At 40.7% G+C, this 19,377-nt stretch overlaps 1 protein-coding gene across 2 annotated transcripts in view; it reads right to left on the reverse strand.

The window, feature by feature from the left end:
• LOC118341124 (neurexin-3b) overlaps positions 1-19,377 on the reverse strand; it is a 258,555-nt gene that overhangs the window by 181,556 nt on the left and 57,622 nt on the right. For both annotated transcript variants that reach the window (XM_035679318.1, XM_035679319.1), the window contains 2 exons: positions 7,868-8,306; positions 4,743-5,126 (listed from right to left, as the gene is read on the reverse strand). In XM_035679318.1, the coding sequence (XP_035535211.1) occupies positions 4,743-5,126; positions 7,868-8,306 (823 nt within the window). The remainder of the gene's footprint in view (positions 1-4,742; positions 5,127-7,867; positions 8,307-19,377) is intronic.

The following is a 19,377-nucleotide window of genomic DNA, read 5'->3' on the forward strand; positions in this document are numbered from 1 at the left end:
CAAAAACACACAACACACACCATCCCACACACCACACACAGTGGCTGGCTCCCATGCTGACACTACATCTGTTTGTTGATACCACAGCAGACCTCTGATCACAGGTGCTGTCGTGTCCTCATGGCTGGGGTTAAAGAAGACCATGCCAAAACAGAGTGGACTGTGTGTGTGGTATGTGTGTGTGGTGTGTGTGTGTGTGAGACATATATATATATATATATATATATATATAGAGAGAGACGAGACGATGAGAAGATGAGAGAGAAAGAAAGAGAGAGAGGGGGGGGGTAAACACGAAGATGCAGAATGGAAAAGAAAGGGAGGGATTTCCATACAGCAAGTGAAAAAGAGACACAGAGTAAAGGAAAAAACAGAGACACACAAGAGAAAAGATACAGAAATCATCTGTATCCTAAACCTGGCACAGACACCGGGTAGAAAACAGAGCAGACAGGAGCGCTGTTGTCTGTTAGTTGTCGCCTGGTACCATCTTTTGATCTCCTCAAACAGTCTAAAATATCTGTCAGGTTGTATTTTCGTGCTAGTAAACAGAGCAAGGAAATTGCTAGCTTTTTAGCTCCCGATGGAAAAGAGGAAATTACACAGAGCAATGTGCTCCTCCGTTCAATACAAATATGATGAAATCATCTTGAGACTTTCATTTCTGATCATTCCATTATTTGAGTTCCAAAAATAACATGACTGCAAAACGCGCTGAAACTACTTCCATGAGGCTTGGGTTTTCTCAAGTTATAAAAATCAACAGTAGTACAAGAGGAGTTTTTGTACTAAGACTCTTGATACTGTAGCAACATATGCTCTTATAAACCAGTGAAGGCAATGTGACCAAAAAACAGCCCTTAATAAGGTGTTGGCTGTTTAATCCTACTTTATATTTAACTAAATAAAGTAGGACTAATAATAATAATAATATTCTGTTGACCTTAGTGTCCTTAATTATAGCTACAGGTCTGTACAAATCATGCACTATGCACAACAGCTATTAGTATTAGGTATTATTTAAATTTCACAATACACATATTCAACTTAAAAACTCTAAATCAAACATGGGGGCTGCAGTAGAGTAGCCATTGCCTTTATAACAATACACATGTCACAGGTGTTTCATATTTTTTTCAAATCACTGGCCCAGTTGGGACATTTTTTGGCACACAAGAACTGACAAAACAAACCATAAGAGCAAAATATTAATCTCTCTCCTGGCCTTGTTGCTGAATACAGAAATGATGGCTGAATGTGATGCCAGAAAAACTTGTTTACTCAAGGAAGTTAGATCTGTGGAGCCAACATAAGCTAAAATGTAAGAATAAAATGTTACTGAAAAAGAAAAATGTACATTATAGGCATCTTAAAAGTAGAGTACAGCAAAACATTGGATTGCATTAGATTTTACAGCTGTACCTAATAAAATGGCTACTTAGCATACACCGAGCTTGATATGTACTGAAAGTTAACTTTGATTATGCTGATATGAGAGGTTTCTGGTTTGAGGAGTTTGGTGCAATGTAACAAATGCTTCCAGAGCCTCCTAAGGAAATTCATTTGAATTAAATAATATCACAAAAAAAGTGTAGGCTGATCTCAACAAACAGTTTTGAACCAAAACAGACAAAAGAGCTTATTTACATTCCAGCAGAAAGTCACCAGCAAAGGCCAATCATTGTAATGTAAATGCCTAACCTTTGTTACACTCACCGGGGGCTGGGAGAGCTCTGATCTCTATCATTTCACCCCTTGTCTCATCATACAAGCACAATTCTCTGTTGTACCATATAGCGTACTTGAGATCAATAGCAAGCGCCATGTGTGAATACATCTCAGTGGTTGTTTGATATTGTCACTAGGGAGCTCCAGGGGCTGCTTAAAAGCATGGAGGAGATGGAAAATAACTATTCTACCAGCATGACTAATAATATTCCATTCGTTCCAAAGTGTTGCACATTCATTTTCAAAAACGAAAATACCACACATCGTTTCAAGCCCAACATTTCAAATCAAAGCGATTTCTTCATCTCAAGGGCTGCGGTTTTGGAAGCAGACAAGAATTTGCTTAAAAAAATATTCTACTCTGAACTGTAATATGAATGATCATTAGAGAAGAAAGAAGCTAATGAAATCAGACCAATTTGTAAATTTAGTGTGCCCACATCCAAACCTTGTGCTATTTGCAGATGATGTTGTCGCTTTGGTTCCTTATCAGACTGTGGCCTCCTATGTGCAGAACGCAGCTGAGGGTCAAACAGTCAGAATGAGGGGAATGAGGGCAGGAAAAAGGGTGAGACTGCTCCGGTCAGGAGAGGCCTTGATCATGAGTGATAGTGGAGACGATGAAAGTGGCTGCTGAAATAAAGCAGACTTTTATTTGTAACAGAACGGGAATAGTACAGAGGGGTGTCTTAACTGTGGCTCCAAACTCCAAATAAGAGCTCTCAATTCCTTTTTCATAGTCTTCTCTCCGACCCTTAACACAAGCAGCCCAAGATGAGGTTCCTCCACAGGGTGGCTGTCCTCACTCTATGTGAGAAAGTCAGCAGTTCAGCAAACTGAGAGGGCTCCGGTATCGAGCTGCTGTGCCTCTGCATTGACAGGAGCTCTAGCTGAGGTGGTTCAGGCTGTTCAGGCCTGACCACAGAGCAGACCCAGAACACACCGGAGGGATTACTGATTCTCCAGGAAGAGCTGGAGGAAGATAATCTAGGCAGCTCTGTCCACACCGTTACCACTAAGACCTTGATAAGTGCCTCGAAAAGGCAAGAGAATAGATTATAGTTGGATAGATGGAAGATGGGCCCGAATTATGTTCCAAAAAAGTTTGAAGGTGGGCAAATGTCTCACTGATGTGATACATAGTGTGTATACTTAAAATGTTCTTCAATCTAAAGTAAATTATACTAAAAGGACTGCAATCTGTAATATATTGCTCACATTTGGGGTAACAATCGACCACCAAACAAAAGGACGGTGTTGTTTCCCAAGTGCTTATTTCAAGAAAGCATAGAACAAAGTGCGGAATCCTCACATTGGAGTATTTGAAAAGTACAAATACAATTTCCAACACTACCTCAATTTGTAGCAACATACCTCCAAACAACTAAACAGACTGGGTGGGGTTCAACTCGTATTTGAACCAAGAAACTAAAATGCAGAGGCATGTATTCACTTGCAACAGCATTACCAACATCAGCGCATTTTACAACACCTCAAGTCTCACTGTGTGAAAATCAACTGCTGAACAGACTGAAGCTTTGTTCTACAGCTCCAGAACTGCAGGGCAGACTTTCAGTCCCTTGGGTTATCAACCAGCTGCAACAGCACTCACTGAGTGCAGAGGTACGACCATTAAGAGACCCATGTGTGGGAGGAAGCAGAATACGGCATAAGAAGAGGAAGTGAGGAGGACTGGCAGTCTGAGACTGTGAGTGTGCGCAGCGTTAGGGACATGTGACTTAATGTTTTCTTCATGTGGGTAGAAGATCAGGGAGACACACTCGATCTGTTTGAGTGTTTGTTAGCCAGCACACTGCTGCCTTCACAGCTGCCTTTTCCCCTTTTGTGCTGATACAACATCATGGGAATGCTACTAAAATAGATGAAAACAGTCCGGCTAAGACAAGGTTAACTCGATCAGACAGCCCCAGCTTCCTAACTCGGCTCCCACTGGAAGTTTAGCTCTCACAACAAGACAGGACATGTACTCGTCATTGTTGTGATGTAAAATCAACTTTTCTTGTATTATTTATGACATGAACATTTTGAACATCTATGTTCCACTGAATTTCATGTTTCAGTCCTTACAATGCATGCAATAGTGTCTAACAGACGATTCTAACTGTAAGGTACATGTTGATCCCAATTCTCCTTTGGCTTTATTTAATCATTAACAACACATTATCATCCCGCCAGCCTCCCACATTCACACTTACTGCTGGTTGTAACAACTTAGTCTCCAGATACTCATTATTCCTCCTACAAGTACGTTTCTTTACACACCTCGAGTTCTTGGGGAAGTACTTAAAGCCCTCTACTGAACCCCGAAAATCTCTGTAAAGGAGTGAGAGTGAAGGACAATCTGAACAATAGTCCGATAACATACTCTCCCACAGCTCAGAGTGTCCCTATCTCCACCGTCTCATAAAAACTTAATGCGTCCAAGCTCTTAAAATCCAGACAAGGCGAGCACATTTCACCAGTAGAGAGAAGTTCAATTTCACTGCAGAACCTTCTCCAACGAAAAAAAAAGGCTTCGCTTTTCCAAAGCCACTTGGCAGGAAAGTGAAATCCTATTAAATTTTTTAGCCACGCTTCCATAAATATTGTGAGGGAAGTGTCCCAAGTCACACTTCTTGTCTGTCCACTAAAACAGACCATTGTCCACTTTCTTGGAAAAGCTATTGTTAGCAGATAGTGGCCACATCACTGCCTTTACAACCATCTTTATGATACCAGAAAAGGTATTTCAACTTCTACTTTTTAGCTATTGTCAACATTTTGCATCTTTTAACCTACACAAACATAATGTTAGAAAGTCACTATTCCATAAGCACACTGAGCAAATAGATTTCTAGGCACGTAAAAGGAGTGCAGCGGCTGTGCCTTCTTTAAAAAGTCCTTTACAAAGAAATCAATAAGCTTTCTGACAAACCCAATAAGATTTTAAAATGATCACTATAAGAGAGAAAACACTCACCACACAGAGAGGAATGATTGCAAAGAAATCTCACCTCTCTCACAGGTACTATCCCAGAAGCCAGTTCCAGTGCAGTCACAGACGAAGCGGTTCCATCCCTCCTTACATGCTCCGTTGTTCTTGCAGGGGCTGCTGTCGCACTGTTTCCCCGTCACCTTACTACACGACGACTTGATCCCGGTCATGTTCTGGGACTGCGCTATCTGCCGGATGTCCTTGCTGCGTCCATCGATGAACAGATCCCGCACACAGCCCACGTAGCCGTAGTTGAGCATAGCGGTCCAGAGCTCGGTGGGGAGCACCAGGCCCGCCCGGTTGTCAGGCAGACCACCCAGATAAAGGTCTCCCTCTAGGTCCAAGATCTCATTTTCCCCGCTGGCTGTGAAAGGAGTCCGGCGGCTGTTTACTGAGATGATGCCTGGAGGAAGAAAAATCCATTATTAAATACTGGCCAGACAAAATTGTACATGCCAACATGTCACATAATCTATTTTGATCGTGTACTGGTATGAGATAATATCACTTGTTTATTGTTGAATTTTTAAAAATCATGTGGTTTCTGGTATTTAAGTGGTTTGCCATATTTTGCTGGCTGCCAGAAAACAGCATTGGCTTCTGAGAAATTCCTGAAATAACAGTGTTGTGGCACTTCCACAATCATGATATTTAAGGACTGAACAAAAAGATATTTTCAAACGGAATGTGAGACTGACAGCAACTTTTTATTTTATCAAAGTGAATACAGAGGCAAAAAAGTATGCTAGATAGATTTTGTGGTAATTTTGCAACCTGAAGCGCTAACAAATTCAAGGTGCTGCCGAACACGTGCAGCAAAAGTTGCAAAAGAGGTTGACCAAAATAGCACAGCATGCCTGTGTCTGTGCTGAGATGTGGTCTGAGTAGGTGGAGGTGCAAACCTACATTTGGCAGCCAAAATTGCACTGATCACGGACTTTGTAACACTCTCTTCAGGGGAACTCTATTTGAGTCACAAAATTACAGAATGGGGGGGAAGACAAAAAAACTGCTTTCATCCAACTAAATAACCAATCCACTGGCACAAGGTCTAGGCGTGTAATCTACACTGAAGAGCACCAATACCACACAGATAATATTTTTTACAGGGCACGTTCCATAAGACAATTTTATATTTTACATATCTTTATACATCCATAGAATCCCAAATTAATCTAGATCTCTATCAGGATCACATAGGTCAAATGCATTAAGCTGATTTGACAAGGTTTATGAATGTGCTTACTTTTAGTATAAAAAATACCGCTCTACAATTGCATTTGCATTTGACATTAGACATTATGTGTGATCTCAGCTAGACTCTGCATTTAATTTCACATACTTATCATATATTATTTGCTAAAACTGGTTTAGTTCATTACTTTATTTCTCCACTGAGAGCCAGAAGGAACAAAAAAATAAAAATAAATCTTTTAAAGCTAAAAAATGGGAATCAAATTTAAACAAATGAGAGAAAAGGTTGAAATTTGCTGTGAATCCCAAAATGACTGACAGGTCATGTTACGTCTAACATAAGCCATAACAGTAGAAAAAAATGTCTAATATTGAAATTATTATCAGTTACTCACTCACCAAAGAAAAAATTTATTACATATGCATGTACAGTGGTAATTAAAGTGGCCTAATAATTACAGATTGGGCTTTTAAATATAAATAGTTAACTAAAGAAAAGGCAGGTTTAACTCAGATTGCCTCTTAATTAACAATGTTATCTCTAGCTGCACCTCTCTATCATCCCTCACCGAGGTCAAGTAAACGTAGCAAAGAGATGAAAAGATCACTCTCCACATGAAGCTCAAATTTAGCTCGTCTGAAAATGGAGTTCTCACGTTTTAGTTGTGTTACATTCACCTTGCACACAGACAGAGAGTCTGGCTAGGGTTCTTTGTGGACAAGAAATCTAATTCACTTGCAACTTCTATTAACATTTCACTCAAGCCACAAGTGTGATTACGCCTGTTCTTAACCATCCCTCAGTCTGGTATCCATATATCTGTCTCATTCCTCTTTTTTCCTGTGAAAATCCTACTTTCTACTCTGCTATCGCACTGGGGGCTGTGCCGGTGATTAATCAAAGCAGCGAGCTCTGACATGCGGCTAAATTGGCTGCTCTAACCTGATATATAACACAGGCTGTAGCACCGACTAACACAGCCGAGTCCTCTGGAGGATCCCACCTAATGCAGAGAATGTGTTGGGTGTGGAGCTCAAGGCAACAGAAGTTTCTAACCCTTTTCTCTAATATAATCTTTTTCTAATACTTTCTGTGTATTTGGCCATGTTTTCAGGTCAGAGGACATACAGATGGAAGGAAGCAAGGGGAAATGGAGTCAGCAGCTATCTAGAGAGAAGTATGTCTTTATCCCGGTAGTAAATCATCGCTGAAATTAATACATTGAGGAAGTTTACGTCATCCTGTGGATGCAGGAAAATCCTAAATTAAGGACAGGACAGTTATAGTGAGTCTACAGCGTCATAGGGGTTTTTCTTAATTTTAATTTCCATTAACCTAAACAAGTTCTGTTCAAATTAGTTTGGAGCCTTGTGAAAGAACTGTTAGCCTTGTGAAAACAGCACTTTGGCTTCTACTAATAATCTAGACTAACTGCTGTGAAAACAATTTCCCAAAATGTAGGTTTCCAATTAGGTTTCCAACTATACACTAACATGTATATAACGAAGTTGCTAATGCAGTACTGTAGGACATACTAGTTATTCTTCAGATAGTATTTTTGGACATTGTACAAGAGCTTACCTTTATTTCTATTGGTTTGATTACTATGTACTCTGGCAGTTTGTTATTTGCCTTGTCAGCTCTGTCAATAAATTCATATACTGTATAGCCGGTGGCAACATATTTTTAATTGAGCCAGGAGTTCAATTTCCTGATTGAAGCCATTCTTGATATGTGTTTGTGAAAGAGAGAGAGAGAAATGAAAAACAGTGACATAACGAGACCCCAGCGCCTTCCTAAAAACAGCCTGTGACAGTGACGTTAAACAGAAATGATGTTTCTAATATTACGTTAGTAGTCAGTTACGACTTAAAATGAGAACATTGAGTTCTGAAATGTCTAACTTAGAAGATGTTTTTCTCTTCCTTCTCTTTCCCCTCCATCCTTACCTGAGCGACCGTCTCTCTGGATGTCCACATGGTGCCAGGCACCGTCATTGACCTTTGCCTGAGTGGCCTTGACCTTGATGGTGCCGGAGCCCATGTCCAACAGCAGGTACAGCCCTCCATCCAGCAGCTCCACCGCAAAGAAGTCCACCTTGTTGTTCTTCTGGCCCTTTGAGTCCCGTCGGTCCTGGGGCTTGCCGTGGGTGAAGAGTATCAACCCGTTGGGTTCGGAGGTTCGGAAATCAAAGGAGATGGAGCCCACACGTTTGGTGTTCCATTTCGGCAAAGCCAGGTAGGAGTCCGGGGTCTCGAAGTTGATGGGGTCGAGAGTGGGAACGTTTTCGCACTTGAAGACCACGTCACCCTGGAGTTTCATCTTGGGGTCCACGATGCGGGCAAGGCGGGACAGCTCAAGACGGATATCGTTGTTCTTATACACCACCTGGGGAAAAAATACAGGGGTTGGAGACTTCTCATAGTGTATATGCATAGACACAGTGTGAAGATGATGATTACACCTCAGTGTGAATCGTGTCTTACTGGGTTTTCTTTTTGGTGTTGAATTCCCACAACTTTAGGGGATAGTTTACCAGTGCAGTCATGGTGGAAAAATATTTATTTCAATGTGAATGAATTGCACTCCATTGCAAACTGTAGTATTATAGCATCATACTCTAGTAATATTACAAATTGCCGATTCGAGGACAGCTGGATCAATAAAGCTAATATCTACTAAGGTGTGTGTGGCCCAATTTGTTTCTCAGTCATTTTCTATTTCAACTTCAATTTATCCAAGATGAAAAGGAGCTCGTACACAAATGCACAAGTGCATTTTCATTTGATTGAACACCTACCGACTGACTGAAGCGTGAAAAACGATGGCTAAATTATTAGTGAGTCATTCCCTGTAATGTTCAATAAGGGGAGTCTTTAGGAATATGGGGTGTAGCCCCACAGGAGTATCTGTGACCCTGTGAGAATATAACCAATATTATACCTATTTACCCACAATAAATTTGCTCCAACCTCCTAATCCACAAAAGTAGAAAGCAACCCCACATTATTATCACATATTAAAAAAAAATACCACAGAAAAGGAGAGTAGAATATTGTCAATTGGAATCCATTGAGGCATAAAATTAATGTTTTTTCTTTTTTTTTCCTTTCTGGGGAGGAAGACAGGCTTTTTCTGGTATATAGGGCAGTGTGTGCGCAGGAAACAGCAACACTGTTAGAGGGAGCACAGCTGTCAGCAAACAGATTTTACTGCTGTGGGATTACCGATAATCCTGGAAGATTTGACAGTAAATCAACACAGGTGACCCGAGTGCCTGGGAGGACTGACGAGAGGGGGAAAAGGAGAGAAAAACCACGGGGAGAGAAAGAGTAACTGGTGGGAATAAGGGCATCAGAGGAGAGGGAAACTACACAAGAAAGAAAAAAATGTCAGGAGGCAAATAGAGAGAAAAAGAGGGAGAGATCCTGAAGATTAAATGCTATAAAGCCATGGTGTGTGCCACTGGCTTTTCAAATATGCGTGTGTGTATGTTTGTCTGTGTGTGCGTCTGTGTACAGTACAAACACAGTGATGTAGCTGTCAATGTGGTTAATGACCACACTTAATCTCCTGAACATGACACACAACAAAATACTTACAACCCTTATACCACACACACTGTCAACCATAATCTGCTGGTAATGTGCCATACAATACTAACAAGGTTAATTTCAGTTTAAATACAGTTAATTTAGGTTACCTGCAACAAACTATATGATTGTATAAGCAGAAAGCTATACTAGGATTAGGGCTACATTATTTTAAAAACTGATACATCTGCTGATTATTTGCTTGATTCATTAATTGTTCTATAGACAAATCCAGCAGCTGGTGTATTGTGTCGCATCTGTCTGACCCAGTCATTCTTTTGTAATTAAACCCAGCAGGAATTATTGTTGCTGTTGTTGTCATAAGCTACCAAGAGATACGTGTGGTGGCGGATCACCGTCAGCCCCATGTGGGCAGGTCATACGGTCTGTAGTGGTCAACGTTTAGCTTTTCGTCGGCATACTATTTGGAATGCGGTATTTGACAAATGATTTTGACAAAAAAACATTGTATTCATGCAACAGAGGCTTGTGGCTTTTATTTTACAAAGTGGATGTTTACTGTTGGAGGAGCTGAACAGAGAAGACGTCTGTCTTTGTTGTCTGTCTGTGTTTTCATTAAAATCTTTATATTACTGGCATTTGATGACTACAGTTTCAATATGTACAAAGTTTTCTATTTGACAGCATTTAAGAATTAAAAATAATGTATTGTTTTACATAAAAGTCAAGTGTTCTTCTTCCACCTACAACTCGGTGAAAAATGAATATCATAGTTTCCTAAAGCCCAAGATGACATCTTCAAATTGCTTGTTTTGTCTAAAAACAGTCAAAACATCAATAATCTGTCCAGGTTATTACACAGAAGACGAATATAAGCTGAATGTGCTTGAGAAGTTGCAAGAAAAATGCCAACCATTCTCTAATGGATGGCATTTTTGTCTGGGAAATGACTAAAATGATTAATAGCTTATCACAACAGTTGTCGACTGATTTCCTGTAGAAAGACTAATTGATTAATCGACTAATCGTTTCAGCTCAACACTGACATTTCCAGCAATGAATCCAGTTAGAAAAAGCCACCCTAAAGCTGCTGCGGTGAGAGTAAACTGCATGTAATAATACTAATAAGGGATGATCTCTGTATGTTCTTTTTGTCTGCTTGTTATTATCAGCTAACCTCTAGATTTGTGAGAAAATTTAGGCTTATCTGGCTCTCTGATTAATCAGCAGCTGCAACATATAGTTTGGAAGCTACCCAAACAACAGTCGAATACAATGTACTTTCCAATTTATGATAAGCATTAAATGAAAAAAGGGTGATTTTGAAAAATGATATTTCACAGAAATGTTGCAGCTGCCCTGCAGCTCCAAATTCTTGTAAAAACCAATGTTTTTTATGTGTTCTTCTGAAGCCAAATACCTTGCATTTCACTTCCAGCAAGCTTTTAGAGTACTCTTGGGCAAGTGAACAAACTGAATATTACATGAAAAGAGAAAAGAGCGAAGAAAAAGATGCTTTAATGCTCCTCATTTGCAATGGAGAACTTTTTTTTAACAGTACTGCGATGGTCACTGTACAGTTCTTAGATGTAAATCAGTCAAACTTGCTAAAGTTCCAAGAAACTGTGTCTCTGTCTTTGAGACATTAAGTAGACTTTTTCTAGACATGGAAAGAATAATTAATCTCTGTGATTCCTTTTACAACACAGGGCCTCCATCAGGACCACTGTTTTAGAGTATCAGGCTCATACTCCACTACTTGACTCATGAAAACCTTGTTTTCTATCTTAGTTTTCTTGACAGGTGAAAGTCTTTACAAACTCTCCCAGGCACTGCAATGTTATTCTGGGACAAACTAATCTTACAATCAGCCAGCTCCCGATCTGTTTTGGGATTATGATTTTGTCTGTTCTGCTGCAGGCCGATCAATAAGGTAATCGAAATGATGTTATAAAAAAGGAACTGACTACTGCGGCTATGTGTACCTCATCTTTTCCTTTGTTATGGCTGGTGCTTTGCTACGCTATCCTTTGGCCTATCAACAGCCTTATGGGGCCCATTCATAATGCAGGCACAGGGGACTGTAACGACTCCATAAAGACGAGATCCTCCATCTCTGCTCCAGGATGGTGTATTGATTGGGCCCTAGTAAGGGTGAGGGAAGGGCAGGTGGGTGCAAGCACAAAGTGTGCATGCACAGAGACACGCGTACACAATCTCTTCCCTAATCTACTTGACATCAGTGCTCATGTCCTCTCGGCCCCCGGCCACAGCTGCTGTCAGCTGATGATTTAGCCCCAGTGTTAATGAAGAACAGGGGTAATTCCACTAAAGTGAAGATACACACACAAGGTGCTCATGAACACAGAGGATATTTGAAATCTTGGCACATAAAACCAAAACACTATTACTGGATAACACTATAGGTGTATGTGGGAGAATATGTTTTTTTGATTTGGGTGAAATGAAACTTAATGTGACAAAGTAGAAGGAATGCTGCTGATCTTTTCCAGGCAGGCAGCGTCAGCTGTGCCACATGATGCATTATTCCTTGTGATACATACAGTACACTGTCAAACACACACACACACACACACACACACACACAGACAGAGGTGTTCCATTCAGTCTGTCAGATGAACTTGATCATACCTGATCGTTCCTGCAAATGCTGCTGCTGCTGCCACACTTCTCAAAACACCAACCTCAGCCTCCACAGCTGTAACCTCACCTTCACCCCCCTACAGCATAAATGTAGCATGTAGTGTCTAATTCTAGGCTCCCAACTGGGGAGAGAGCCTCCTTTGTTACTTCTCTCTTTTTAATTGTGTTTCTAATTTTCAAGTATTCTAAAAAGTCAAATATTTTTGTTGAGATCTACACATTGGAGGGTATAAGAGTGATAAGCGAGAGCCATGGCAAATGTCAACTATAAATATGTACAGGATATAAGGACATTGTTTCTCAATAAGTTTGACACACAAGTTGTCAGACTGAAATAGAACAGCTGAACATGGAACCACACACACTGCAGCGTGATAAGGGAACCGTTAGGTTCAGCACTTATCAGCATATGCATTCATTCTTAAAAACTAGAGATTTTTTTATTCTGAAACCAATTTGTTAATGTCCCATCTTTTCTGAGGCTATTCCCAAACCCTGTCATATAATCAAACATAGACATGTGCTCTTCTCTCCTACTGTCTCTTTGTTGTCTTTCATAACACCACAACACTCCTCTTCCTCTCTACATCCAGTGTCCTACATCAGCACCGGAGAGCGAATCTTCAAGTTCATAAACTCTGTTGTATTATTGTTCAAATATTCAGTCTAAAACAGCCACAGCCTAAGGCCTTTAACAAATCTCAGAATGCTTCTATCTTGACAGACAGAAATAGCAGCAAAGTTTTCTGTCTTTCCGAACATCACCTCTACTGCATTCATTACTCAATACTCTTTGCACAATACTGAACTATGCTCTACAACTGCATAGTTGCATTTCAGAGTTGGAGTATTTCATTGTTAAAGGGATTGAAGTATTGCAGGTCTGTGCATTTTGGCTTGTATTATGGGGACTACTCCCCAGGTGCTAAAGTGGTTTGTGGATTTTAGTTTTTGTTCATTGTCTTTAGGTACTTAAGCACTGAGTTACTTTTTATGTGTGAGTTAAATAGAAACTATATAATAAAAATTATAGTGATTAAATTTAATGACCTAACCCTAAACCTAATGTTACATGGTACAGAGTAATAAAAAAGAAATACATACATGAGAGCGGTATCATTCTTCTCATCTAACTCTTGGGAAAAAAGCCAAAAAATCAGTATTTTCCCATAATATTCCTCCAATGGGAACAAACTTAACATTTTCCTCCCTACAAATTGTGTGCTTGGAACAATAATATGAAGGTATATTTTCCACACAAAAAAAGGCATGTGTTCTTTCTAACTCATTAAAAATGCCAGAATCTATGAACATTCAAATGTTGTCAATTTCTTTCAAGTTTTCCTGCTGGACACGAGATGTCTACTTCACTGAGAAGTCCATTATCAGTGTGCACTGAAGGCTTAAAATGTCTACATTGCACTTGTATAAGTTGCACACTAGACCAGGACTGACTTCCAAATTACTTGTAATGTCATCATGCTCGTAGGCCCCTCCCCTTAAAACAAAATTTTCCGTGAGCACAGATAAACTTTTCCCTTTCAGTAGTTGAATGTGAAAACCTCCTTCTAGTGTCCAACTCTGCACATACATCATTCTGCACAGTGAAGCTCAAACATAAATTTTTGAGTGGACTTTAAGGTTCAGTTTTAGGACTGACGTCTCTCTTCATCGTACACATTTTACACTGCAGGAAAATAAAATTATTACTCGGTGAGAGCAAGGCAGCATTGTTACAGGGATATCTTGATTTTCTGGCAAATTAAATGATGAGGACACCATTGTGTGATGAGATTAGCCTTAAAGCAGTATAAGTTTAATTTCCTGCAAAAGTTGGCGTTAGTTAACCTCATAAGCAGCATAGTAAGTATAATACTGCACAGCGTGATTGCAGTGAGGTTTCCATTCAGGAAGGGAGATGTGAACTTGTTTTCTGTAATTACATCAATTTCATCAGTTTTAAGTAAAGGTTACCCACCGGATACAAAAAGGCCATCAGAAAAGGAAAGATTATGAGTTATTAGCTCTGCTTTTAGCTATTTTTTCATAGGCATATGACTTACAAAAGAACTTCTAATTTTAAAACAGAAAAAAAAAACATTCCTCTCATACACTATCAGTTATCATAGGTGTAATTGTGCTCCCTGGGCCACTGACTCCAGAATTTAAAAATATCATTCAGCAAATTTATTTTTGTAATATTATATAATGCAAGGTTTTGAGTTACCCAGAATTAAGGATATAAATGTGTGTGTAAGGAGTAACCTAGAGCCAAATCCTGTAAACACACAATGTTTACCAGCTTAGCCTATAGTGTGGTGAGGGCATTCCATTAAAGTCTGAGGTTTGTACCCATCCATCACTGTTTGGCCCTCTAAGGGGACATTAAAAACATGTAAAATAATTAAAAGGACAGGGTGACATTTGCATTTGTATTGGAGGGGAAAACAAGCGCTGCCTGAACATACTGTGGTGACTAACACAAAACTGATGACGACAATGTTCCTCTCAAATGCCAAATATTGGTCTCTTGCCCTCTTCTCCTCTTCTTCTCACTTACTCACCATTCTTTTGATCTGCGTCCATATCAGTTGTTTTTCTGTTTCTGTCTCCCACCCGCTGACATTCACCTCACCTGCACCTGTCCTCTCCCCGTTTTTTTAATGCTCACACCTTCCCTCCTCACATACATCTTCTTCCTGTTCTTCCACCTCCAGCACGCAGCTCCTCCCCTCTCTCAGCAGAGGTAATGGCGCATGCCCCTGCCGCCCCCACAGTCTCACACAAGTTGCCACTACACAGCTCCAGTGCCGCCACGGGTGCCCCTGTGACACCGGAAGGAGGGGCTGGATGGCGTGAGATCTCACAGGGGAGGGAGGGGGAGGGGTTGCAGAAGGCACTGACTGCATGGCATTGCAAACATCAGACTGACCGGAGAGTGAGCCGGACGGCTACCCACTGGCCCTCGGTTGCGTGACACGCCGCAGCCCACATGGCAAACCACGAGCGTAGGCGGGACATGTGTGTGAGTGTGTGTGTGTGTGTGTGTGTGTGTGTCGTGTATGGATGACATCCCACATAGCCTGCGGGGGCAGATGAGTGCAGTGGAGACTGAACGAGAGAGAGAGGGGTTGTGATGGCAGCACGTAGCATCTCTTTTGTTGTCAGATGGAAGAGAAAGGGAGGTATTCACTCGCTGCAGCAACACATGCCTCCATCTGCTTATTCATCAGCTCTGAGTGATGCACTTTTTTTTATCTCATAGTGAACAGAGACCAATATGCACCAACATTCCTGCTTCAGTAGCACTTCAAGCAGCTCTAGCTAGACGTAACATTTGTACATAGTCAGACAGAAACACTGACGCACTCTGATCGGAGCAATGGGCCAAACTCAACTGAATCATTCCCTCATTATCTGGGGATATTGAATTCAAAGGAAGAGGTGGAGGGGGCAGGAATGAATAAATATGGTGTATGAGAGCTAGAGAGAGGGAGAGAGAGATGATGCATAGGGAGGAGTACATGTAAGTGAAAGAATGTATGCAAATACAGCGCACAAAGACAAGTCGGGCTTCATACAACGAAAGAAAGAGATGAATGAATATAAGTATGAAGGGGGAGACACAAACCCGGTCGTGAGCAGTTTGCATGGGTAGCAGCTGGCGTCATGCCTGCTTAATGGAGCAACGTATGATGAACAGTTGAGGATCGCACAATACTACCACTAACCAACTACATGGTGAATCACCTCCATGATTCTGTCCACCCAGTGCTCTCTCTCATGGGCCAACTCATGCTGAGTCCGACTTGTTTGGATAATATTGGAAACGCATGGAGAATACAACTACCCCTGCATCACGGCCCATGATAAAATATGCACACTCTTTACAAAAATGCATTCCCCTCCTTGAAAATGCACAAATCAATGTTTTTATGTGACTGATACATTTTAGATGATTTATATGGTTGTTTTGAACTAATCGAGAATAATAACCTGATCACGGAGCATTTTAGCAGCTCTAAGCTCATGTTTTTGGTTTTCTGGCATGTATATTTACTTTTTTTTCTGTTCAGTCTCACAGCTGTCACCAACCCTCATTTTCAGCTGTGTGGGCAGCTATTTTCAGACAAAAAGCTTTTTTTCAGAGGCAAACAAAAGTTAACAACTAGCAGATTGAGCAGAAGAGTCAGATTTCTTTGGAAGCTGGTAAAAACCCAAAACAAGGATTCAAGGTTATTTTACTGGCATTTACAACACCAGGTTTTATAATGAAATTTAGATATAGTTTCTTTATGCTACATACTAATTGCTAATTTGTATGATGAATTGTTGAAGAAGAATTTATCAGTCTCACAACCTGAGGGAAGAATCTGTCTTTAAGTTTGACGGTACGGTAGCTGAAGTTTCTGCACCTCTTCTCAGATGCCAGCAGGGTGAACAGTCAGTGGCTGGGGTGGGTGCTGTGTTTAACTATCCTTTGGGCTCTGCACAGGCACCTCATCTCACCAATTTCACTGCTGCTGGGTAGCTATTGATCTTCTGGGCGGTTTATCGCCCGCTGCAGAACTCCTGCCCTGGGCCGTGCACATTCAATGCCAGTTTGTGATGTTTCCACAACTTGGCACAGGTATTTTGCTTTCTTAAGTTTTTTTAAGAAAACAGTAGGTTGTTTTCTGTCGCACCACTTCTCCAGATATGAAGTCTCGTCACTGTTTAAAAAAAAAAAAAACTACTTTAAACTGCTCACCTTGCGCTCTCTCTCCCCCATACGCACACACACACACACACACACACACACACACACACCAACTCTACTCCACTCTGTATACACACCGGTTCACTCTGCCACGCCTTTCTCTGTGTCTCCCCAGCAGTTCGTTTTATAAAGTCGCCCACTCGCCTTTTGGATTTTTCAGCCGTGATTTCATTTTCACTTAAGCAGGTGAGCCTCGTGTGGAGGAGGCTTGTTGTTAACGAGCCTGTGGAAACTATCAAAAGTGAAACCAACACGGCCCTGAATGATTTACCTGGTCCGTCCTTGTACAATATCCTCCATCTCCGAGTACCAGATAATACTTCTTCTCTCCCTCTCTCGCCCTCTGTCTCCCTCTGTCTCCCTGTCTGTGTTTTTCTGTGCTTAAATAGTTCGCTGGATGGTAAAATGCTACCCAGGTATTTTAACATCCAGCAACCCAAGTCTAATGTGGGAGACACAAAAACCTTAATATTTAACATTATGTTATATGTTTAATTGAAAATTTGGAAAGGTTTTAATTAAATAGAGAAAAAAATATTTATTTATTGAATTTACAGAAAATGGGCCTTATTGTAATATGTATCGTTATCGGGATATTACATTTTGGTCATACAGCACAGCCCTAGTTGATGAAATCAACAAACAGCATTCTGACGTAGGGGTTTTTTCTCAAGGTGTTTGAAGACTGAGTGGAGGGCAGTGGAGATGACATCCCCTGTGGGTCTGTTGGTTTGAATGCAAACTGGTGATGGTCTAGGCCGGCAGGGATGTTATTCTTTATGGGCTAGAGAAACAGTTTCTCAAAGCAATTCATCAGAATGGGGGCGAGTGCCACAGGGCGGTATTAGACACTATAGAATTTTTAGGAACAGGGACAATGGTGGCTGTCTTTAAGCAAGTGGGAAGACTCTCCTGTGACAGTGACATGTTAAAAATGTCAGCAATGACATCAACTTGCTCATTGGCACATGTTTTTAGTACATGGCCAGGGATGTTATCAGGCCCAGCAGCTTTATTCATATTTACTCTCAGCAGGATTTTTCTCACATCCGCTGTGGATACTGTCAGCGGCCGATCCTCCGGAGGCGGAGTCGACTTTACCACTGACTCTTTGTTGAGGAGATCAAAGCGAGCATAAAATGTGTTTAGCTCATCTGGTAGCATGGCCTCACATGATGGGGGTCCCCTGCTTTTCTAGCAAAGTTAGCAACTAGCAGATGGAGCATTTAGCAGCTTAAGAGCCAACAAAATTATGACATTTGTCTAGTTGCCAAGAACACAAATCAAAATGAATGCTAATGTCACTCCATGTGTGCTGGATTTGTAAATAGGCAACTGTTCATCATCATATTAACTTTATGAGGTTGTAATATGTCATATGTGATTTTCAGCTTGCTATGGACTTTAGCCTCCAACTTGCCAAAAGTGACTTATTTCCAGCTTTTAAACATTTTAAGTAGTAAGTATCAAAATCATATCATGGTTCGTATAAATACGTTCACTCACACATATAGTGATGTTTTAGCACCATTTCAAAGTGGTGATTATGTAGTCTGAATATGTAAATGATGCCTCCGAGGAAGTACCTGTTGACAGGTAAGAATTTATTTGAATATATATTCCACTGTTTAACTCTTTGTTCTGTTTTTTCCTCTTAGTAACTGTACGTATGGGTACATAAGTAAGTAATGCATGTTTAGTTAATGTGAAACCATGCAAAAAAGGCTTAATTACTATCCTAGTATAGCTGTGCATGCTTTCAGCGAGCACTAATGCGTCACTGGTTTGATCCAAGTGGAGGTGGTGCAGCAACACAGGCCGACATAAACTTTACAGGCCAGGCAACATATCTAATGAAAGTGTTTCACACACACATTAACATTATGAGTGGACAAAGGCTGTACATTATATTTACTCCCGTTATAATTACATTGGGTGTGTCATATTTGCCTACACTGGATAATGAATAGGGCGGATCAGTCGAGGATTAGTTCAGACCTTGTGTTGGAGATTTACTGCGTCATCGTGTGCATCAACAATCAGAGCAGCAGCCACATACAACTTCCTTCACCCTACAACTTGGTATGGACTAAACCACTAGTAGGGACGCACTTACTAGCACTGTGAAAAAGTTTTGACAATAGAAATGTCTCCCACTCACTTAAACATGGTGGGCTCAGGAACAACCAGAATGCAATGACACAGAACCTCAGGTAAGAATGCAGTGTTTAGCGTACAGTACCTATAAAACCATGCTTGCAGTACTGACCGAAGTGCTCATTTATGTTTTGTGCTTTGCACTGGACTGACTTCCACAGCTGTTGAGAAGAGATCCTACCGTGTTGCAAAAACACAAACATAAATATACAAATAGCTTGAAATATAATACCATAAAGAGGAGAATTTTCATCACAGAGTGTATGCTGTGGTTCTTCTGATCATTCCTTTTTGCAGCACACCAGGTGGACCATTAATGCTCATA

This window comes from Morone saxatilis, unplaced genomic scaffold (genome assembly GCF_004916995.1).
Source record: "Morone saxatilis isolate NCDOM2014 unplaced genomic scaffold, NCSU_SB_2.0 Contig7, whole genome shotgun sequence".
In the NCBI taxonomy this organism is placed as follows: Eukaryota; Metazoa; Chordata; class Actinopteri; family Moronidae; genus Morone; species Morone saxatilis.